The sequence below is a fragment of the Protopterus annectens genome, chromosome 3.part0, assembly GCF_019279795.1.
Source record: "Protopterus annectens isolate FY-2018-M chromosome 3.part0, PAN1.0, whole genome shotgun sequence".
Taxonomy (NCBI): Eukaryota; Metazoa; Chordata; order Ceratodontiformes; family Protopteridae; genus Protopterus; species Protopterus annectens.
Window position 1 is genome coordinate 1,549,197,824 of NC_056731.1, and position 25,956 is coordinate 1,549,223,779.

The 25,956-nt window shown below is 37.4% G+C and overlaps 1 protein-coding gene across 1 annotated transcript in view; it reads left to right on the plus strand.

Moving 5' to 3' along the window:
• LOC122796845 (cytochrome P450 2F2-like) overlaps positions 1–25,956 on the plus strand; it is a 313,872-nt gene that overhangs the window by 269,243 nt on the left and 18,673 nt on the right. The window contains exon 8 of the mRNA XM_044065588.1: positions 6,350–6,491. Coding sequence (XP_043921523.1) covers positions 6,350–6,491 — 142 coding nt within the window. The remainder of the gene's footprint in view (positions 1–6,349; positions 6,492–25,956) is intronic.

Below are 25,956 nucleotides of genomic sequence, written 5' to 3' on the forward strand. Positions count from 1 at the left end.
CTGAACACACCAAATTGCTAGGAGTGGAAATAGACAATAAACTAAAATTTGACATTCACATATCCATGACCATAAAGTCCACAAAAAACTAGGAGCGTTATACAGAAATAAACAACTTCTCACCAAAGGAGCAAAGATTTCAGTAGCAAATTCCCACCTTATCTCCACCCTACTTTATGCCTCTCCAATATATACCAACCTAAGGCAATGCGATCTAAACAAGCTAGAGACCTACTACAACAAAATTTCCAAATTTGCCACAGGGGCATCCTACCGTAGTCACCACTGTCTCTCACTTGCTGAACTGGGCTGGCTTGAACTCTCTCACCTTCTTTAATGGTATCAACTCTCACTCGCCCACAAACTAGTAAACCATCCACTAAATGTCCCATCCCTCCAGAATCTACTCCAATCCTATTGCACCACCAGACCACTAAGATCTAGCAACAAAAATCACTTGCAGATCACTAAAGCCAATAACTCTGCTGGTGAAGCACTATTCTCTTGCGCCATAGCCAAATTATGGAACTCCCTCCCACCCACAATTACCACCATACCATCATGCACCCACTTCAAAACTTTAAAAGCGCACCTAAAAACATGCTGGCTATGCCCTTGCAACTCCCACTCTTAATATCACCCACCCCATCCAACCACTACCTTTCTTTCCACTCCACTAACTACCTTGATTATAGCAAGCTCAGATGCTCATAAGCCTAATACTTATTATGCAGCAGAAACTTCTTATTGTAACATTTGTTAATGTCTGTTATGTACTTACAGATAAAGATTCTAGTTGTCTACTGATGTACTATGTTCTTCATCTGTAAATATGTTGTAAGTAATTGCTATGTAAATTGTTAATCACTATGTAATCCAATGTAACTACTGTCTGTTTGTTTTAACTGTGGAGCTTTTCTCCCCGGGCCTCCGCTGAAAAATGACCTACGTCCAGTCGGACACTCCCGGTCAACAAATATAAATAAATAAAAATAAATAAATAAATGAAGTATGGTGGTTCATTAATACATGTAGGTGTGTCACAGATGGGTTTTTTATTTGCCGACATAATGTGTGTTGGTTTCATTCATTCATGGTTCTAAAGATGTCTGTGTTAAACGAAAGTGCTTAACCGTTATTTATTGAATTAAAGTGTTCTTTGAGTCTCGTGCTTCCTGGTCATTTTGCTTTTATAAGTGATGTATGGTCTAATGTTACAGTATAGGTGGAAGAGATAAAAATTTGGTAAGAATAGAGCAAGCGGGTTAGTTTTTGATCAGGATGGCCTTTGGCAACCTTATAAGTATAAGGCATATACAGATCATGTAAATTTCTTCTAATGATATAATAGTTACCAGTCAGGTAAGACATAGATTTGTATTACAGACAGTGTATATAGGAAGCAGTGTATCCTAACATGTAACAAAATATGTGGAATACTTATGTGACACGACTTTAGAAATATCTAGTTCATTTTCCTGAAGCACATTTTCATGAAACCTAAATAGTTGAATGCATTTAACAGAAATGCACAAAAGACTGACATATATTTGCCAGAAAATCATCTTGCTGAAAACATTAAAGAAGCATAAAGTGCTACAGAATATATGGCTAAAACCTGAAATCAAAGTTACAACAGGAAAGCAATGCCCGCAGTCCCACTGTCTGGGGTTCAGCCTATACACTAACTTAATTAATAGTTTATCTTCAAGGTGTGAATTATTTAAAGTAAGAGCTGGGTGGAAGAAGTGGAAACAATTCAATGCACTTATTTAAAATTTCATACACCTTGAAGTTGGAATAATAATTGTATTTATTTATTTATGTACATTGGTTAGTCCGTCTAGGCAGTAACTTCTTTTCAGGGGAGATCCAAGGTATTATTCATACTGACTAGAGGAAATTTAACCAGAACACCAAGGAACTTCCCTTCTCTATTTTTTTTTTCATAAGTGCTTTGGGGTCTTTTACATCCAACTGTGCTACCACCACCACCTTAGAACAAGAGGGTACTCAGATCATTGTATCACCTGACAAATGACACACTCAGAAATGCAACACTCCCCTTATGCTGTACTGCAGTTTCAGTACTGGAAAATTAATCCAAGTGCATTGGGTGGGAAAACAGAACCCATAGTCTTCTGACCTTCTAGCACTAAAGGCAAGTGTGCTACCCATTGAGCTACTGACACAACAATGTTAGTAATTATATGGTTGCGTAGTCAAGACCCCCATGTTGAGAATACAGGTGTCTTGCTCCCTGAAATCAACATTTTGTAATTTTCTAAGTTATATTCGGTGATGCTTAGCATTTTTTAAATACTTCCAGTAAGATGTGTTTCCAGTAAATGGGTTTCAGCCAGTGGAGAGTTTTAGTCAGATACTTTTGATCATCTGACATTCAGTGAAACATTCCAAGAAAATCAACTAGAAGCACCCTACAGTACATACAAGAGGCAATGGTTGCCTGCCAGCAGAGATCATATTTGTTTTTGGGATATTATTGCAACTAGTAAAAGGCACATGGACTTGCAACTTTAGTAGTACTTAACATGTAGTATTCAAATGTTTGTGCTTTCTGAATGGTCAGACTCCTGTATATATTGCAATGTTTTATGCTATCATCATTTTCTGGAGCCTAGTTGTATTAGATCTATTTTAATCAAAATTGGAAACTAAAAGAAACTGGAATATTGAGATCCATTTTCCATAGTCTGCTCTGTTCACTGCGGTTGTTATTGTCAGTCTTGCAATTTGTTTTCAATATCAGGATATTATTGAGGTGTTGTGTTTTGTGAGTGCATTTTTTATTTGTGTGATTTAAGCTGTTGTATACTTTTAGCATGTTAAACAGGGGGTGTAATTTGACTTGCTGCATATTGCAGTGGTTCCCATATCTCTACAGCTGTATGGCCATGTAGATAGCACATTTATGTAAAAAGATGTGTGAGAGGCAATATCCTTCCAAGTACTGGGAGCGGCATAATTGTAAGTGATTTTTATGGATTTTTGAACAATTTTATTATTTTAAATTTAGAGCATTATTATTTGCACTCCACACAGAAAGTCTTTTATTGCTTTTTTTTAAGATATGTAATAGTCAATATATTTGGTTATATGATTGTGGCCACTATTTCAGTTGCATTTATCAATACTCAATACTAAAAATACCACATCAGGTCACCCCTGAAAAGAGACTACTAGTCTAGCTGAACTAACCTGGTCAACAAAGGATAAATAAATAGATACATAAATAAATAAATAGATTTTATGCTGGTGCAGTGAAATTATTTGTCACTTCAGTCATTTTCCTTGTATCTGGCAGTTTCCTGGCTACTACTGCAATTATTATAACAACGGGGTTATCATTTTTACTGATTAATTAAAGGATTTATTGCCAGCACTACTTTTTGAAACTTTTTTTGTAATAGCTGAAGAGCTGAACACAGGATGTTATACTATCTGTTTCAGTCATTTGTACATTTCAGTCACATGATTTCATATACTAAGTACATGTTACCTCATTTGATGCCGAACACATTTGTTGTCTGTAGTTTCACAGAGGTGATAAACACTCCTAACCAAGAAAGCAGAAGGGCTATATAATTTTCCTTAATCTTTCGAAGATTAACATAATCAATGTGGCATATTTAAGCAATAACCAATGACGTTGGTGTGGTATATTAAGATTTACCCACAGTTGGTGTGGTTTAATCATGAGGATGAAGCCCGAGTGATTGAATACAGCCAGCCATGGGTAAATCTCAATATACCACACTACGCACTATAGATTTGGTTATTGGTATGACATTATTTTTTTAAAAAAAAATATTTTTCTTTAATAATGTCTTTGTATAACAGTGCCATGCTATCCTTCTGTGGCTGGTAGATATCCTGTTGCCTTTTCTGATGTACTGTGCATCTGTATGGGACTTGTGTTCCCATGCATACCCAATACATCAGTGCTTTGGCAAGGAAGCAATGGAGAAAATGAGGTCTCCATTGCTCCATTTTTTGTTTTCTTTTTTTTTTTTTCTTTTAATAAAAGAAAAACATTTCGGACAGTTTAGGGGTAGGAGAGAAACAGAATGGAGGAAATACAAGGAAAATCAAGTATGTGTCTTTAGGTTTGACTAACATACCTGATTTTCCTAGTGTTTTTTCCATCCTGTTTGTCTGGTATGTCCGGAATCCGGATTACAGATTTTTGTTTTTTATTTTTGTAAAAAAAAAAGTTACAGTATATAGCAATGGAAAAAAGTCCAGGCGACTGGATCTTTTTCCATTGGTATATGCTAGGATTTACCAAGGGCATGCTGCTTGGCCTGACCAATCAGCATACTTATTTTGGAATATTAATGACCAGTCGTATAATTTGTAATATAAAGTGTTCCATGTTAATGTTGCTTTGGTTTTGTACAGTTTGATGAACCATGGTACTAACTGTTTTGTTTCTATTTTTGCTAGGGCTTTTTTAAAGTTTTTTGGGCAATTTTATTATTTTTTTAACCTTAAATTCAGTTGTTTATATAATTTTGCTTATCTAAGAAGCTTGCATTAATAACATAATTGCACTTTCTATATTTTATTATTAATATAGCTCTAGGTTTGAGTTCTGTTTTTATGATGCTTGTGATGTATTTATTTGAACATGACCTGACCTATTCATTTAACTCTGATTATATGATTTAGATGTGAATATATCAATAGTGGCTTGACTGTGAATGTCCCTGTTTTGGCTAAGGAAAGGTAAAGACTGTTTTGGTAGCATGTACTTCACTGACCAGAGTGACATAGTGAATCTACTGTCTGACAATTTTAGCTTTAAGTTCACCCTCATGCCTTCCAATTACCCCTGTGAAATCCCTTCTTGCATATCCCCCAGCTATCAACCGGGAACAGGTCCTGGTGGTGCTCACTAAGGCCAAAAACACTATGTCAGTGGGTCCTGACAATATCTCTGGTTGATTCCAAAATAGCCTAAAACATGACTTAGCAGGATGACTTGAGGCACTCTTCAACTATAGACTGAAAACAGATTATATGCCAGGTGAATCGAGAGCTGAATCATCATTCCTCTTCATAAGGGTAGACTATCAACTGAACCTGAAAACTACAGACCTATTAGTCTTCCAAGTCTAATATACAAAGCCATGGAACAAATTACCATGAAAATGATCAGTAAGATGTTGGCAGCCTACAGACAATGGAACTATCCCAGTTTGGCTTTGTTAAGGGAAAGTTTTGTCTACTCAACCTGGAAGACGTCTTTGAGAGGGTCACTAAGGCTATGGGTGAGGAGAAAATGGTGCATACATTCTACTATCACCTGGCCAAGGCATTTTATACTATGACCCACTTAAGAACTGTTGACAAACTCCCAGAAGTAGGCATAATTCCTTACATAACTCTCTGGATTGCTGGCTGGCTTACAGATAGGACCCAATAAGTCAGTTTCAGTGACACTACCTCCATCAGGAGACTGGTCATCTGCAGAGTATTCCAGGGCTCCTTGTTGGGTCTGCTCCTTTTTGGCATAATCTTCTCAAAAGTCACGGCTAATGTCAAAGGCCACTGGCTCATCAAGTTTGCAGATGACAATCTATCATAGATTCCTCCCATGACACCATTGTCTTACAAGAGTATCTAATACAAACAAATGACTGGTGCCAAAGCCATGGTTTAAAACTCACTGAGATGAAATGCATTATAGTGCTCTTTGGGGACTTGTCCAACCCAGCTAATTACACCACTGTTGACCCAAATAGTTAGGTATCTGGGACCATGATGGATCTCTTGCACATCCAGAAAACAAATAGCACCAGAAATATTAGATTCAAAGACCTAAACTTTACCTGTGACATAAATAAAACATGCCATAGAGACTGATATGTGTCTCAAAGGATCTCTATGCTATATATATAGAATAAGTTCCCCATCTATATGAAACAACCCTGACCCTATTCAAATGAAGCTTTGATCATTAGATGGGTAATTGCGAGTTCACTGCTAGTCTGCCCCCCCATGTTTCTGATAGATAGAGGTTCACAGTAAGTAAAGTAATCCTCATCTAACATATGTTTAACATACCCCACCATACAGGTGTCCAAGGAACTCGGGGGCAAAATGGGTAGGGAAACCTTGGTGGTCATTAGCCTAGTATAAAGCTATCAAACTATGAAAATAAAATCTCTGGGCATAATAAGTCATGTCTCTTCCCATATGCTTGCTCCTAAGATTTGTCCTCATCGTTTCTGTAGCTTTGACTAAGATTTGTCCTCATCGTAGTTGTTTTCATATGACTTTCATTTTACAATAATTGTTATTCATTTATTTTCTCTTTCCACAGGGCACCAAGGTGCTTTTAGATCTGAACTCTGTGCACCGGGATGAATCTCAGTGGAAGTTCCCTCACGAATTCAACCCACATAACTTTCTCAATGCCAATGAAGAATTTGTGAAACCAGATGCTTTTATGGCATTTTCAGCAGGTAATATTCAATATTTATAGACTACTTCCCCTGTACAACATCAAAAAGTTAAAAATGGCACAAGTGTAAATCTCTGTATATTTATAGAGCCAGATGTTTCAGGTTCAGCTTGTGATAATTACATATTAATACAAACTGCACTCATTAAGGCTGGAAACTATATTATGTCTGGTGATTCCTGTGTGTGTGTGTGTGTGTGTGTGTGTGTGTGTGTGTGTGTGTGTGTGTGTGTGTGTGTGTGTGTGTGTGTGTGTGTGTGTGGTAATCAAATAAAATGCTTTGGGTATGTTATCAGACAGAAGCTGACATGTTGCACACAGAAATATGTGCTGTGTACTGTTATCACAGCAAGTATTAGTTGAGTCCTACCTAAAGTATACTACTCCCTAGAATGATGATTTGGATAGGCAAACCAACATAGCAGCACATTACTTCCAATACAGATAGCAATCCAAATGTAATTTATTTATTCTTGTTGACCAGATTTGTCCCACTAGGCTAGTAGCCTCTTTTGGGGGGAAACCCAAACTGGTATTTATACAAATTGGGGAAATTTGGTCAGGGCATCAGAAAGCTTTTCAAATGGTGCAATGGGATCTTTTACATCAACCTAAGCTACCAGCCACTCAAGCACATAGGACCTTGGTTTAATGTCTCATCCCAAGGGCGGCACACACAGGAGTGCAGCACTGCCCCCTCCATGTTGCACTACAGTGTCAGCAATTGATCTTCCTAGTGTGGATATAGAAACCACAGCCTTCTGCACTAAAGGTGAGTGTGTTACCTGTTGCACCACTAACACTGACCTGTTCCTCTGACACCGACAAATTATATAACAAATCATTTAACTGTTATGGTAATAACTTGATGAACTAAAAACAGTGCTCTGCACATATGTACTGGGCTTCCATTGGAGTAAAAATACATATGCCTTGTGTTGCTAGGACCAGGCTTGATTAATTTTCTCTGTCTTTTCATCCTAACAACGCATCTGAAAATTGTCTTAGTTTACAGGATTTTCTCTTATTTTGTAAGTTTGCTATTAAACATTCAAGTACTATAATTTTCCTATGATACTGTTGTTAAATGTGTTACTTGTTTAAATGATAACTAAGCCATTGTAAATATTTTGGTAAGGTTAATACCCAACAACATATGGATGTTCCCTGAGAATGCTTGTTAATTCACTATGACAAACTACCTGCATTACTTTACTGCTATTATGAAATGCTTCCAAACACCAAGCAGTTAAAGAAATGCCAGCGTATGTGCAATAGTAACTAAACATGCAGGTTCATAAAAATATGGATATCATGTACACTCCTGATTAACTGGGAAGGAGAGTACTATTCATTTTATGTAAAGGGTTGGCTTAAAGGTATATATGGCGCCAGTGATTGCTTATCTGGTATGTTTCTGTGTTCCTATAGTTATACTTGAAATGAGATGGAAAGCAGTACATGTGCACACAGGGCTTTGAGGGTAAAATTCATTTCAGCTACTGAGAGATACTGAAAATTTAACTCCTCATTAAGATGCATTCAGCTATAGGCGACAGCCCCAGTATTAAATAGCAGCTACACTACAACAGACAACAATTAAACTACATGTAGAGTATTACATTATCCCCTTTATTTATGATCTGTCTCAACTAAAGAGGTTAGAGATGGTTAGAGAAGATCCAAAAGTAATTTAATAAACAGATCTCTAAAACGAGACATTGAAGATATAGAGGTAGGTTGTCCAAGATGCCTTTATGTTCACTAGTTTGCAGGTTAATTGGGGGAATTTGATTATTAGTTATTATAAGTGCCATGGTAATGAAACTCTAAATGGCCTATACACACTGTGTTTCTGCATAACGTTGCACCACTGATCATGGCTGAAAAAAGTCTACAAATATCAGTCCTCACACTTGGTTTATAACTTATTAACAAAAGTATAAATAAAATTAGTGGAGGATATATAAGGCTATGGCAACAAGAACCCTTTCACTTCTGTCAGTACTCAGGCCTGCATAACTATCTTCAATGGTTCCATGTGAATACTTTGAATAGAAAGTGCATATCTACCTTTCTAATAGGCTACAAGCAGTAAATAAAAAAGCAAACAGAACAATCACTATCACACCCTATCTCAGTCGGAACTCCACAAGCCTCAGTCTTGGGCCTCATACTCTTTAACATTTTTATTAATGATCTTTAGACTCCTACTGATGACACAAATGTCATTCACTCTGCCGATGATGCTACATGACCACAGCTAAGTCCCTCTCCGAACAGGAAAATACACAAAAAGCTTTTTCTTGTATAGAAACCTGTCTCAACAATTCTCACCTCCTGTTAAATGCTAAGAAATTTTTCTCACTAAAATATGCCTCCTATACAAAAATAACTTTTCCATCACTTCATTGAACATCACTCCTATCTAGCTTGTGCCCCACACAAAGTTATTTGCTGCCATTATGTATAGCCGTCTAAAGTCTGATAGTCAAGTACAACAAACTGTCAAGAAAACATACGGAAAAATTGGTCTCCTATATCACAGGAAACACTTTTAGCTAGCAATGTCAAAAAATAGCTGCTGAGTGTCTTAATTCACTGCTATATGCTGTATCTATCTACTCCAACCTTCAACAATCTCCACTAGCAAAAAGTGAACGATGCTATAACAAGATAGAAACATTTGCCACTAATCAGTCTGCTAAATCCCACCACTGCCTAGCCTTAAAATAACTTAAAAGAGTTAGGCTAGCTAGAATGTCCACACTGTCTCTCTCTTTCATCCATTTAGCAACTGTTCATAATATAATCTAAAAACTTCAAAACTGTCCTGGACTCCAAGCCTTAGTAGACCCTTACACTCTTGCACAATCACTATGCTTCACAAACACATATTAAACAATGGTGCTGGTCTGTCTTTGTGCTTCAAATTAGGTTTACAAAATTTGGAATTATGTCTCTACAGCTATCAGACAACAAACAAATCATTATCAATTCAAAATACTTGCTAAAACAACACTTTAAAATACTTGTATGTTCTCTTGCACACCCCAAGGCTAGATTACTGTGGGACTTACATTACCCCTATATACCGCAATAAAACAAATTTAAAGTATAGAATTCTCACTGTCATGTATACATCTGTCCTACTGCCACTTCTACTGACTTCACTTACCCCTGACAAACGTTTTCCCTCCAGCAAAATTCCAACTCATACTTATTACCTTTTACAACTACCTCAGATGCATTACAACTTTACTTTGCTGTATATCACCTAACAAATATACATGCTGCTCACATTTCCTTACCTAGTCTCTGCTTTCTACTCTTATCACCTCTTCTTTGCTTCCTGCTGATATCTCCCTCACCTCATCTCTCTTATTTTCCAACCCATGAATGTAAAATTGTAATTTATTGTAAACCTCAGTGTGTTTGCCATCTATGCCATGTATTGATATGTAATGACTACATTTTACTTACTGTAGTTTCTAATAGTTGTTTTTGGTTATTTTATGTCCATATTTTAACAGTAAACTTTATATTTTTCTCTATTGCATGAATCAGTCTATTTCGTAACTGGAGCTTTTTCCCCAGGCCTCCACTGAAAAGGGGCTACCATAGCCCAGTTAACCTACTCTGGTCAACAAAAGCAATAGACAAATACATAGACTTGTGCTCACTATGCATGCCCAAAGTGCTCGAACAATCAGCTGAAACACTACACTACACATTTTTTCAGAAAAATAATAAAAGTAATAAAATATGACAGAAATCCTCACCCATTCATTTACCCCTATAAACTCTTAACCCTTTATGAAGCAACATTGTTTAATGATTTATAAAAGCAAATAAATAAAGATAAGGCTATGTTTCAACAAATCAAATGAAATTCACTGGTTGAGAGAGACATTTTTAGATTCATTACCACAATGTTATAAAAGAAGCATGTAAATAAATGAGATGTGCATGTTGGTAATGCAAACGTCTAAGGGAGAACAGGTTCACTTCACTCTGTTGCATCAACAGTTCATTGACACAGTCAAATATTTTGGAAATTTGTCAAAAGCACTTTTTAGAAAGCTAGATATGTTGTAACTAGAGTGCATGTGAGTAAGGCAAATATGGACTTGGGTTTTTATTTCTAAGTTTCAGCATTAGGAATAGGACAGTGAGTGTGTGTGTGTGTGTGTGTGTGTGTGTGTGTGTGTGTGTGTGTGTGTGTGTGTGTGTGTGTGTGTGTGTGTGTGTGTGTGTGTGTGTGTGTGTGTGTGTGTGTGTGTGTGTGTGTGTGTGTGTGTGTGTGTGTGTGTGTGTGTGTGTGTGTGAGGAAAAAGAAAAAAAAGATTGTGTGACCAAGTTTAGAACATACATATTACCAGAACTTAAAATGAAAGTTAAGAAGAAAATGTCAGCTATCATCAACAGCAAGATGTTCAAAAAAAGAACACAAGCAAAACAAAAAGACTATATTAATATCAGTACTTCTATTCACTTTTAAGTAGGCCATAACAGACAACAGTTTGAGTGAAAACTCTTGCAATATTAGACCAGCACATATATTTTTGTCACTTGCAACTGAGCTGTGGCTGCATTCTCTGTGCTTCATCCTTATTTGGGCCAACACTTAGTGTGGGCAATACTCTGGTGTAAGCCCCCCTTTCCAGGTTAGTCTTCCCTCCTGTGGGAAGAATGCCTCTAGGTTATTGGGATTTGAGTCACCTCTGCCCCAAGAAGGGATATCATTGCTGCTTGGCACTGTCATACTGTGGCTGCCTCTGCTTTTCACTCTGTTGTACAGTATTATAGTCCTTTGGGATCAGCATGCAATGCCATGATTTTGATTATCCTTGCACATTTCTGTGCCTGCAGTACAGGTATACAATTTTCCTACTCCTCAGGTACATTTTTCTCTAATGGTATGTGATTCACTAAAAAGTGATGCACTTGTGATAAATCCTTTGCCATTTCCTGAATTGGCTCTCCTGAATTTCATCAAATGCTTAAGTTATCAAAGTAATTCTGCAGGTGTTCAAGCTATATGATTTATTCTTAGCTTAATATGATATTCCCAGGTATGTATTTATTGAAAATAGCAAATTACTAAAGAGGGATAACACATGTAGCAAAGTGTCACACCAGTGTATTGGCCACTATAAGTGTGGGCTGGAAGGAAGGAAGGAGCAGACAGGACCAGGAATGCATACAGGGCTCGGTAGTAAGTGACATTAAAAAGGAAGTTGTGTACAAGCAGAGATTATATTCTCTACTGGTGCAGTCTCTGTTATTGTGTCAACAGTGATTCACTGCATGCAATGTTTTGGCAATGTAAATACTCCGCAGACTGTGGGCTTTCACCTGTGTCTGTGCTTGTGCAGCCTTAGAGTTACTATTATCCTGATTTAGTTAATTGGTTTTGTTTATAGATTATGTGCTTCTTCAGTGTGCATCTTGCCATTGGTAAGCAATAGCTTTAGCAGAAATTCAAGTCCATTGAATTCAAGGTACATTCAGCCGGAGTGCTGTTACACAGCTCTATATAGCTCTGCCAGTGGAACACAATGACATGCAAAGCACAACTATTTAAACTGTTGGAATCAGAGCATACCAGACAATTTGCTACACAAATAGGTGTGTGAATGCCCAGAACACCAGTAAAATTTCCTATCTTGCAAAGCAGATTTTTAGTATCTCACATCTGAAAACTTTGCAACAGCAGTAAACAATAAAACAGGTAATTAACTATAAGCAAGTGTTACAAAATATAATTGATTTTACCAGGTGTGTACACAATTGTCTCTCTTGCTCTGCACAACAAAGAATCCCATTTTCACTGCCAGAAGGTGTAACTTTTTAGATGTAGCACCATTCACAAATCTAGTTTCACGGACTTTCACCAGATTATGGCAAATAAATATCACATCACATAACCTTTTATTGCAAGTCCGTAATACAACTCCATCAGAGAACTTTCTTTGTCCAAAACCACTGCCCAGACACCAATGACAACACAATAAAGCCATTGTGACCAGTTTATTGAATTTACAAACTTGCAAACAGTACAACAAACAACCATGCAAACCAATAGCCAAAGATAATAAATTGATATGAACACTTATTTGGTAACATAGGAATGCCCAGCAGCCAGACCAGATACGACAGGCAGTGTTAAAACATACCGCTCACTATAAGTTAACCAGACCCCAGTCCGCATAGCTGCATACCACCATTCACTCTGATATATGCAGTAAAATAAATGGAAGAGGACAAGGGAGCAAAAGAGGGGATCCTGAAAGCAATGGAGTCCTCTTACTCTGCCCTCATAAGACCCAAAATATACCACAAACTCAAAAGAAAAAGGTAGAGAAGGACAGACATTCACCAAATGCCCACTACAAAGAGACTAGACCTCCCCCAATCTAAATTATAAATAACCTCTACTCCCCCATCCACCCTCACCTCAGTTTCTATCACCACCTCCCATCTACTTCCTCTCTCCTCCTCCTCCTGCCTTAAATATCACCACATGCACACTCCAAACTAGCTGATCAAGCTTGAGCTATGAAAAAAACAGACAGACATATATCATTAAATACATCTGTCTGGCAAACCTTATTTGTCCATAACCCCAACCCAGACACCAATGATCACAAAATAAAGTTGTGACCAATTTACTGAATTTATAGTCTTGCAAACAGTATAACAAATAACCATGCAAAACAATAGACACTATTAATAAATATGAACAGTTATTTTGCAGCATAGGGATTGCTCTACAACTATACCAGCTACCACAAGCAGTATTAAAACATACAACTCACTGTAATTTAACCAAACCCTGGTTCTTGGAGCAGTATACCACCACTCACTCCAACTTATGTAGTAAAACAAATGAAAAAGAAAAGGGGGACAGAGGAGGGATTCCTGGAAGCAACAAAACTCCTTACTCCTTTCACCTTGTGCCAAAGGCAGGCTGTTCCCCCTTTCCCAAGTAAACACCACAAACAAACTCTCTCTGAAATAAAGAAAAATGTACATTAAATCAATCTAAATCCTAATCATGCAAGTGGATATCATCAGACCTATTACAACTCAGGTCTCTGTCATCAAAATCCATATGATCTAAAACCTGCAATTCCAGCCTAGCTGCCAATATTTCCAGTCTGTCCTTCACAAGCATCTAGCCCACTCAATGTACTTAAAGCTACAAGCCTCTCTCAACACCAATCTAGGGATAATTTCTGAACAAATTACTAAAGACCGAGAATACTAATGCTTCAAAACCACCAATTTCCTTACAGTCTAAGCCAACAATTTCCTGTTATGTACTGATCCAGGTCAATCCCACCTAACTGAATTGTAAGGTTATAAGGAATGCCCAACGATGCCTACAGCTCACTCACTCCAGATAACAACTGATGCCAACACATTCTTCTGAAACTATGCCGAAGTATGTCCCACATACTAAGGTCAAGACCAAGCATCATTCCACTGGGTCTGACAAAAGCTTGCTTTATTGTCCAGAACACAAAAGAACGTCCCAAAATGAGGATCTTACTATGACCTACAAAACAAACGACATGAATCACCACCACAAAACTAATAACCTGACTGCAACTAGCAAATGTAAGAAAGAAAACACCCATGATGATCACTTCCCTGTTCTTTTATCAATTCAACAGACCAGCTTTCCTCTCCTAGATCTGAAGCTCTGCCATTTCAGAAGAAATTAGCTGAAATATTTATAATCATAAATACCCTGACTCTACAAAGCTTTCCTTAAAACCAAACAAACCTGAGCTGCTGGTGTGTGCCTACCTTCTGGAAACTGAAACAAAAATGTAATATCATAGCTAGCTAAACACTTCCACTAAAGAGCCCTCAAAACAAAGCACAAAAGTTGTTCCAAATCCTGCCTTAACACAACCTGCTTGCCCCTGGCCTATTTCATCAAATTTTGACCAAGCTAACGAAAACATTACAGCGGAATCAGTACTGCACACCTTTCCAAATTCCAGTACAAATTTCCTAACAGCTCACTAACTCTAAAAATACTTACATACTTTAATATTGATAAAATTGCCCACATGGCATAAGACTGAAAAGTTGAAGCTTGAGCTCCTACAGTAACAGCTTATTTAGCAGAATTCTCCCATCTTCCCTGACACCATTCACTCTCTCCAAATGCTTCAATAGCCTGAAAATCTACCACCGTTTAGTGATGTCCTTACCAACCTCTCTGTTGCACTAAGCACAGCCAAGTGAATACATAACATCCAAATTGCCTTGCCCAAACGCCATTTATAAACCAAGTACCTGCCAAACAATCAACCACAGTCTGTCATGACTTGATTAACACTCTATAAAGGAGGAAATGCTACAACTGTGGAGACATAAGCATGTCATGTAGCCATTGGCCAGGAACATAGACACTTGGAAAGTCAAGTGTTGGGGCTATATAAAACTGCTTTTGTTTTATTACTTTTGCTCTCCAAGTGTGGCTAGAAATGTTGATGCTTAAAAGATTCTTGATCAGGGATCTCATATGGTTAATATTGGAGTGTGTGCAGATGAGAGCTGGAAGATATGTCAAAGTCGAATAGATTATGAACAATGACATAGAAATATTCTTTGAATGGGCAAGGTAGCTGCTCCCTTTGAAAGCTGATAAAATTACAGGAGAAAAAGATAGATGTGTCATTGGTAGGGAATCAGTTGAGTTAGGAACAGGGGAGGTAAGCTTATTGTCCTTGGTTGAATGACCCCCACTAGATTGTAACAATTGAGTGGTATGCATGAGGAGAATGTGAGTGTGAATCTTGTACATTTACAGAGACAAAGAATACATTTATCAAAACTGTTGGGTGCTCACCATTTCATTTAAAGGATCATCAAAACTTATATGTTAGTAGAGAATTGGGGATGAAGAGTAAAACATATCACTCAGAAAGCCGTTTTTAACTTTGCAAAGCGGGAACTGTGACAGGAAAAGGTTAGGTACAAGGATGTTAAATGCAGGTAAAAGAAGACACTGAATAGCTCTTTGATAAGGACATTCTTATCTCTGCTGACTTTGGCTAGACTTTCCCCTGCTTATAGTTACTTGAAAGCAGAATTACTGTTTGCTTATAGGATCTTTTGGGGAGGAAGGTAGAGAAGGGGATAACAGTCAAGCATGATCCGATCTTTCAAAGGAGGATCAAGACTGATACAACTTACCATGCATGAGTTCAGTAACTATTTTCAGATGGGATACTGGAGAGATTCATGAATGATCGGAGTGATTATGACAAGCCTATAACTGTATTAGATGACCATTAGCTCAGTAAGGCAGTTTGGTGTGAATCAAGCCTGGTATATAGTTTTATTTGCTGGTTATTATGGGATTTGGGGAGGGGAGTTAAAAAACCCTGAGAAAGCTAAGTTGCTGCCAAAAATGGGATGGACTGAGAAGTCAGACTTGAAGAAAACCAGGTTGGCCACAATCATTTTTGGAAGAAAGGGGCCAAACTATAAGCATCAAATGAGAGGACCTAGACATGAACATACATATGTTCTTGTTTAACAGTGGGTCTGAAGTTGATAACTTGGAACATCAATGGACAAGTTGATAAGACTAAGAGAGTTAGGATATTTACATATATAAAGTAAGGGCAGGTTGATGTCCCATTTTTGCAAGAAACCCACTTAAATACTGCAGAAACTAAGGAATTTAAAAAACAAACTGGATAGAGGGGATACTATCCAACAATGGTAGAGGAATATAGAAGAGGTATAGTAGTTCTAATTAGGAAAGCACTGAAAATTAATGTATTGGAGGATAACATGAACAAACATGGGCAATATAACTTGCTTAAGGGAAACTGGTATGCTCTGAATGTTGCTTTTGCTTCACTTTACTTCCCACTGTGAATCTCATTACAAAAGATAAAGTAAGTAATTGGAGATATCATGGACTTTTAGAGGACTGGGGCTGACTGGGACATAATAAAAAAAAACAATGATATGTCAGGGGGAGGGAGGCTGAGGCAATGAAATATTTCTAAAAAGGGTTAACTTTAAAGGAAGTACATGAGGTATTTGGATTAAATGGAGGTACGGGGGAATGCAGGGAGTACTCTTAGGTTTAACACATGGTTTAGGTTAGATAGTTGCTATGTTACTTAAGAATATATTGATTTTTAGAGGGTAGAGTAACACATCCAATAGTAATTTCAGATCATGTTCCCATATCAGTGGTATTACAGATGAGCAACTGGAAAAATCAGATGAAGCATTTGCACATCCTCGCTCACTTATGAAAGAGGTCAGGATTCAAGAGGACAAGGGAAATTATTGAGCAGAAAATAAAAAAAATCAGATAAACATTCTGAGTTACTTGTCAATGACTGGGACCCAGCCATCATTACTCCACTGGCCCCTGGCCCTTTCCTCCTGGATCTTCTCCCCAGACTTAACTGGCATACTGCCACTGGGTTGCTCTCCTGCAGGCTTGTGCTTCCAAAAGCCTCTATCTTCTGGTTCTGTCAAAGGTCCAGTAATCAATTTAGATGGAGTCACCACATCCATAAACCTGGCTGCCACCTGTGCCACAATCTGGGTCTAATGATTCTTGTGCATCTCTTCTTTCGCCATATGTAAAAAAATACATATTAAGTAATGCACTCCATACTATTCATGAATACAGGTACAAACAATACCAAAATACTCCTTAGTCCCTTTCTTAAAATATAACTGCCCTCCCTATCTATACTAACGGTGTGCTGTAATATTATTCTGAAACCACACAAAAGACCAGTGAAAACAGCTCTACTTTCCAAAATAAGAATTTAATAAAAACCTTTTAGTTGTCTCTCCTCTCCTAGCGCCTCAGCTGCAAGCCTTTACAGAGTAAAAAAGTGAAGCTCACTCACACAGTCCTTTTATACAGCTGCCATATCAATTAACAATTCATTACATAATAAAATCAGTTCCTAATTGTTAAGCTAACAATTAACCCATGAAATTCTGCCAATTGCACTCTTTATTCATTCCTAAAGGCTGTAAAGTTTCATATTTCATTATTAAAATTGCTTCCTTTCTTCTTAAAATCTTTTTCAATACATTTTCATCTCCATGTCTGTTGTATACTTGTTCCAGAATTGTGACTTTCATATTGTCTATTATACCCCCATGTTCTGAATGAAAATGTTCTGCCACTGGACTACTCATCTTCCTATTTTTAACATCTCTAACATGTTCTTTTATTCTCTCAGTCAGACTTCTTTTAGTCTCCCCAATATAGCCTTTGCCGCAAAAACATTTTATAAGATATATAATCCCCCTGCTAGTGCAGTTAAATGTTCCTATAGTATTAAAACTTTTCCCCTTAATATCTTCAGCTTCTCTGATTATGTAAGGGCATATTGCACACTTTCCACAGGGGAAAGTTCCCTTCCTTCTTATTGCACATGCTAGCTTCTGTGTTGGTCTCTCAAACCTGCCTCTTACTAAAAAATCTTTCAAACTTCTCCCTCTCTGGAAAGAAATAGTAAGCTCAACATTCACCAAAGAAGGTACCTCCCTTCTTGTCTTGTTCCAACTATTTTTTATCATTTCATTAAATACTTTAGAAAAATAGTATATTTTGTGACAAAAAACATTTTTGAACATTCTCCCTTGTAATTTGTAACTACATGCTGACTATTTTTATCCTTGTTCCCATAATCTTGTTTTTTGCTACTTTTTCCAAATACTTTATTATAACTTAGTTTCACTTGATTTGGGTCATAACCTCTCTCCATGAATTTATTGCAAACCTTGTCACATTCTACTTCTGCTTCCCTAACATTGGTACATAGCCTTTTGACTCTTAACATTTCCCCATATGGGATAGATTTCAATGTATGTTCTGGGTGGCAGCTAGTAGCATGTACCATCCTACTCATTTGTTCGAACTTCCTATATATTTTAGCTTGAAGTTTTTTGCCTACTTGCCCCTTCAAATTTATGTCCAAATAATTGATTTCTTCTCCCATTTGGATATCATCAAATTTGATTTTGTATTCATTGTTGTTCAAATATTGTATAAATACCTTAGCTTCCTCTCTATCACCCTTACAAATAAAAATCAAATTGTCGATAAAACGAAAATATTGTATTACATGACCCCTGAAAAAACTTTCTGTAGACATGTTCCAACTCAAACAGTCCCATGAACAAATTGGCATACGCTGGGGTGAAGGCTGCCCCCATTGCAGTTCCCATTTTTTGTTTATATAATGTCCCATCAAATTCAAAAATGTTGTTAACTAAACAAAAATGTAATAACTCCATTATATACTGAGTCCTTGGTGACTCTTTCAAAAAATATTGCACAGCCCTCAAACCCAGTTCATGGGTAATACTGGTATAAAGACTAACTATATCCACTGTGATGAAAAACATATCTTTTGTCCAGACTGTCTGTTTTATTTTATCCAATAAATCATATGAATCCTTAATATATGATGTTAACTTGGTTACCTCTCCTATTAATATTTCATGCAAAAGACTAGCCACCTTATGTGTAAAAGAACCCTTTGCTGATACTATAGGGTGGCCTGGGGGATGGAAAAAGTTTTTATGCAGTTTTGGGACACAAAAAAAATTTGCTATAGTACTATTTTTTATATACAGTTTATTATTTATGTCCCTAGCTGTAAAATAGCATAACCTTTCCCCTTTCCTTAACAATTTATATAGTTCCTCTTGTGCCTGTTTAAGATTATTTTCCTGCACTTTACCATAAACTCCTTCATTCTTCAAATGTTCTAAACACATGTTATAATAGTCCTGTGCATTCAATATAACTAACTTGCCCCCCTTGTCTGATGGTTTAAACACTATATTTCTGTTCCGACTCATATCCTGTAATTTGCACCATTCTTCCTTATTCAAATTGTAACTCCTATTTTTCTTAATAACAGGTTTTAGTTCTCTCTCCACAAAAAACTGTGTCGCATTACTAAAGCGTTGCATATGTGCATTTTTACTAGTTGGGCAAAATGTATTATTTGCTTTAATCTTACTAAGGTCAAACAATGTATAAGCATTGCTTTCTGTTTCAGACTCACATGCAAAATAGTTGTCCTCACTTGTTACTGAATCCCTTGAACTTTCTAAACAATCATCTTCCTTTTTTTGATTAAAGAAATATTCTTTTAAATGCATTTTCCTTACCAGCTCAAGAATTTCTCCCTTAACTTCATAGAGTCTAGGTAACACTGTGGGTATGAATTTCAGTCCTTTCTCTAGGACATTCATTTCCACTGTGTTAAATTCATATTCAGACAGGTTAATAACATATTCATTTGTATTAGGTAACAGTACCTTATTTATTTGTCCATTTACTTTTCTTTTTATAATGTCCATCTCCCAGGTCCCTGGTCTGGTCGTATGCCTGCCATCCTCGTTTGCGGTTGACACTGCCACCATCGGTTCTGTTGGAGTTTCGAAAAGTATTCTGAAAGGTTCTTTCATCTTCTGCCGACTGCAGAACTGGAAACTCCTCTTCCTCCTCGACTGAAGATGCTCCGCTTTCCCCCGACATAAAACTCTTGTTCCCCTGTGCCCCGGAAGTAATGTCATCCCTCTTGAAACTAACGTTCTGCCTCTTGTTGCGCTGGTTGGTGGTGAACAGGAAAGCCCTTTCCTGTTCATAATCGCGAATGTCCCTTTGCAGCTTGTGTGTCTTCCGCTGCAATAATTCTTTTTCATAGGATTCCAATTTCATATTAATATCATTCAAGAATGTCTCAAGCACTTTGCTAGATGAAATTTTAATAATTTCTTCACATAGATGTTTAGTTTCCTTCTGTAATTTGTCCCTCTTTACTCTATCTCTCTCCACCAATATATTTACCCATTCAATGCTGCAACGATGAGCTGCAGCTACCCATCTCTCTTGAAAATGGGTCTCCAGTTCTTCAGAGGGTATAAATGGTGAAGATGGATTCTTGAGTGCTCTTAAACCTCTTGTTGTTATATCTAGCTCCAAATATCTCTGGAGACTATTAATATTATAAAATACAGACGTCTCTTTAAAAATAATTCTCTCTAGCTGAGAGCACAAATCTTGCACTGCTGGCGTAGTTAATGGATCTTTCTTTTTACCTATTTTGGCAAAGGGGTTGTTGATAACACGCTGTCTTGAATTCTCCAATCTTTTAAAGGCACTTGGCATCACAACATTGGATGTATCTGCATTGTTGGTTCTTTGTCCACAATTAATACTCTCTCCTCCTCCTTCTGTCCTTGACACACTGTTATTGCTTTCCATGTCTTCACTGCTGAAATCCATATTAATTTCTCGAAAAATTCAAGGAAAGGAGCACAGAATTTCACTGGTCATGGATAAAATAACCACTATCCAAAAGCAAATTATTCTGAAACCACACAAAAGACCAGTGCCACCTGGGCCACAATCTGGGTCTAATGATTCTTCTGCATCTCTTCTTTCGCCATATGTAAAAAAATACATATTAAGTAATGCACTCCATACTATTCATGAATACAGGTACAAACAATACCAAAATACTCCTTAGTCCCTTTCTTAAAATATAACTGCCCTCCCTATCTATACTAACAGTGTGCTGTAATACCCCAACACTCTGACTGGTTGCAGTCCCCCTTTACCCACCATATGTCATCCTTCTATACACTTTCCTCAGTTATCATACACCTGAGATAATACTGGCAGTGTACCCCCCACCCCCACCCTTGCTCATGTCTTCGGATCTATATTCCTATCTCTCAGCTGTCCCTGTTTTCAAAAAAGCAACCTGAACTCTGCTCTAAATGCAGTTTTGTCCCTCCTACTCCCTCTCAGTTTTGGTGATTTAGGGAGAAATGATGGATCACACATAATGTATCCAGACTTCTCTGACTCCTGAAAAAGCATAATACTCCCACCAACTTATTCTGTCTCTGACCCCAAGCTGGGCCAGAAAAGTGCACCACTCATTCTACTGGAGGATAACAAGCACATTAAACAACTCTTTATTATTTCTATGCTTGCATTACAAAAACAGAAAGAAAGTCCTCTGCAAAACATAGAAGTGAGTCGGTGCATAAGAAGTCTTTACATATGTTCTTAGAATGCTCCCTAATTCCTCCATTTCCATATGATTCCTCTATATAACAACATCCAGTCTCCATCCCTGTCAAGAGTTGTGTTCTACCAGGCCCAGTCTTTCTAGCAGGACAAGATTGTGGTCAGAGAGTGAAGTGTGGGAACACTTACATGCAAAAACCTTTTGGCTGTTTCTGACATAAATGAAGATGTAATTTAACTTGTTCGCACAACCCATTTTGGGACTAAATATGCAAAGTTATTTACTTCTTGGTGAGTAGATCTCTATGTGTCTATTAAAACCAAATCAATGATAAAATTGTCTACTATGTAGCTTAAATGTGAAATCTGTACTCTTCCAACTGGAATCAGCCTTACACGAATTAAGCACTATGTTAAAACCACCTCAGCTAATTACTGTGAAGCTAGATCTATGTAATTACTATTTTGTTTTAGAGAACTGTCTGAATACTTTAAGGAAAAGAAAGTTCCTGTCATAGAAATTGGATACTGTAATCATTCCTTCATCTGTTTTTATTTTAAGCACTATCCACCTACCTTTCCCATCTTTGTTCCTAGATAAAAGTTTCCACTTCAGTGATTGGAGAAGTAAGATAAAGGCTCCACATTTGATCAAGTGGGCAAACTTGCTTCTGTCTCCATCCCTTCCAATTGTTCAATATTTTCCTTACAGATGTGATTTTTGAACTCTGTTTCTTGGATAAAAATCAAATGTTGTGTATGCTTTTCAAATGGAGAAAAACATGTATCTACGTTATTCAGTTGATCATTTCCCAGACATTCCAGGACATGGCTTTGATCGATGTGGTTCTTGGCACAGAGCAAATCCCTGCATGACAGCAGCAGCATTAGACACATTCATATTAGTTAAAAGATGAATCTTGGAAACAAATTAAGCTTACTAACACAGATAACTTCTAGAATAACACACTAATAATGAAATTACAGATAAATAGTTTACTACCAAGTGAACTTATTAAATGAAATTTTAACTGAAGTAGAAATGGAACCAGTACAAGAGCAGTGGCCCTGGAAGGGTAGGGAAGGAATTCTGTAATGCCCTCTAAATATGTTCACCCACCCCACCCCACCCCCCAGAAACTAGGTACCATTCTGATAAAAATCTAATACCACCAACTGGAGGCCTACTCCTCTCTCTTGCACAACTGATATCTCTGGACCAGGGGAGGGAAAAGCGAAGAGAAAAAAATCAAACATGGGAAAATTAATATGCTGTATGCATTGGTATATAACATATATATGTTGTAATCTTGACTGTAACAAAATATAGTGTTGTTAATATCCATGATAGAGAAGGGATATGTGTCTGCTTTCCAGAAGCAGTAGAAATTAACTTCTGCCTAAGGTGACTCTGTCCTATCCCAACATAAAAGGCATCAGATCCATATATATGTTCTTGATAAAAATTGGTTTTGAACAGAAGATAATCTCATAACCTCAAGCTTCTGAATCAGGTTGTAGGTTCTGCTGTTGGATTCTTCCCCTTGTTTGCATGTATTTGTGGTGATGACCCAGTTAGGGCCTCTAGACTGTCCAATGATAAGTCAGGTCTCATGAATTGAAGCTCATCAACTTCCTGATCTGGCAGTGTTTGTAGAGCTAAATTTTAAGTATCTAGAGATGGGAGGAACCTACTCTTTTTCTACCTTCAGGCTGGTGAAGGTAAACTATCTAGATTGATAGCTGGTTTGACCCTTACCTTTTTCTTTGCTGGAGTTTTTGTTGGGGAGTTTGGGAGTCCTCTGTTTGCCATTTTCTTGACCATGCTTCTTGGTGCGATTTCTATTTCACACCTATCATCCCACATAGGTCCAGCTGTTCTCTGTGAAAGAAAAGTGTCATTGAAGTAGATTGCTTCATTTGGGTTCTTAAAGGATCTTTTCTGGACTTACATCATAATAGTCAATATTTTAAGGAAGTGCAGCTGACATTGGCATCCAAGATCCCTAAGATTCCTGATCATAACTATTCCTGAGGATTAAGGGAATGTGCTATCAATTAGCTTCTTTCTGTAGTCAAAAGCTTGATTTCCTCATTCTATATTTAATTACCATGTGAACCAGTCCTATAACTAGACAGTTCCTAGGTATAATTGGAAAACAAGTCTTCCCTAAATAATGGTAAGCTTAACCACACATGTAGCAATTTCCTATGAGCCTACATCATTTGTTGGGGTTGAGTTTTTGACATAATGGTTAAGATGTTTAACTCAGAAACACAAGGTACAGGGTTTAATTCTCACCTTTGTGGGAAATGTGTTAGGTTTACAATGTCCTACAGGGGTAGCTGGTCCAGTATTTACTGATAAATCTATGCATGCCATAGCTTTCTTTTATAAAGGTATTCCTACAATCAGGGCCAAAACACATTCTTAACTCTGGAATACTGAGAGTGATGCATAGCTCCCCATGTTTCCTAAGCACTGTTGCCTGTCATTAAAGTCCAGAAATCTAACAACAAAGTGCCAGACAGATTGTTCAGATGTGCTCTGGAGGTTATCCTGTGTTCTTGCTCTGTTACTGGCCAATGTGGTAATTTCAAGGCTCTAGCTAACTGATAAACTCCTGATAAACTCAACAAGGTTGCTCCCTTCCTTACCTTTAGACAGGTCTAAAATCTTAAGGTTGTTCCTGTATCTCCTATTTCCTACGTTATCAATTTTGAGCTCTGATTAGTGTGTTTTCATTTGTTGATTGGAGTTTTGTGTTGTGTGAGCAGTAACCTGGTCTTTCTGCTGCCCCACTCATCGGTGCTGCTTTGCTAAGATAGTTGCTAAAATTGAGTAACTTATCATTTTGTTTGGCAACAGAATTCTTTAAAAGAACAGTAACTTGAGGCTCCCTGTACTACTTCTGTGAAGTCAGAAATAGCCTGGAGGATATTACTTTCGGAGTCTGCTCCATTTGTTTGAGCCACCACCATCTCAGATTTTCACCAGTTGGCTCTAACTTTTGAATGCTGAGTTTTGAGGAAAACTAGTCAAGTTTTGTGAGGTTCAGTAGTTGCTGGGTAGAAAGGGAAGTTAAAAAATGATAACGACTTTACTAACATTTAGAAAGTAAAACTGAAACATAGTACTTCTGAGGAAGTGGATACAATAGAGAGGAGCTGTTCTTCCATGCATGGTCACATGCACACCCCCAGAGCAGTTATCATTTTCATGTGCACACAATTTAAAATTGTTTGACTTATTTTTTTTCAGAAAGCTAGTGCAAAACATTTCCTCAGCATATTTCATTCACTATTGTTTCTGAGCACACACACACACACACACACACACACACACACACACACACACACACACACACACACACACACACACACACACACACACACTTTGTCTTGCCACAAAAAATCCCAACACTTTTTACATCAATTATTGCTTCACTTTCTTTAAGTTCACCTCATTTTAAACTTTTCATACACACAGTCTTGTATAGAATTTCAAGCAGCTATATCCAAGACATAAGTAAGATAAAACCAAACTACTTCTCATTTCATTTGCTTTACTTCTTCATTTTCATATGCAGAAAACTGTTTTGTGCAGTCTGATAATTCAGCACATTTTCATAGTACTTACTACTTTTATATACCCAGCTTCAGCATTTTGTTTCACCAGCAGTCCTGAGAACACATACCATGCTGCAACAGCATTCCCCATCATATTTCTTTCAATGCCTCAATACATTCACTAAACATACTTTTGTAATCAACCTCTCAGCAATTTATTGAATAAATCACTTGGTTAGAAACATTGCTCAGCACTTCACATTATGCCACTGTTCCTCATACAGTTCTATTAAAGTTGGTGTAATGCTGTAATTATCTGTGAGGTATTGAGGGAAAAAGCCTGAATTTGGGGGCAAAAGTTAGAGACAGAGTTGATGCAGCCAAATGAAACAAAGTGACAGGGATAATGTGTGAGAGTAGAATGCCAAAGAAGCGGAAAAATATAAGTGTACAAAACAGTGGTGCAGCAAATGCTTCTATATGGCACAAATATCTGTCCAGTGAAGGCAGAGCAGTTGAGCAAGCTTGAGGTGATAGATATGAAGTGTATTTAGACAAGAAATATGATGTACACTGAGGGATGAATGAATAAAGGAGGACATCCAAACAGAAGATAAAGTTGCTCTAATTGCAGACAAGGTAAATGGGACAAGGGTATGGCTGTTTGGTCACATGTACAGGAAAGTATAGGAAAGCAGAAGATGAATGTGGGAGACTACAGAAGAAGAACAAAGTAAATAAGAGCATTCCATCTACAGATGGATGGATTGCATGGATTGCATGAGAGAAGACTTGCAGCAAAAAAGCATGGCCATCAAAAAAG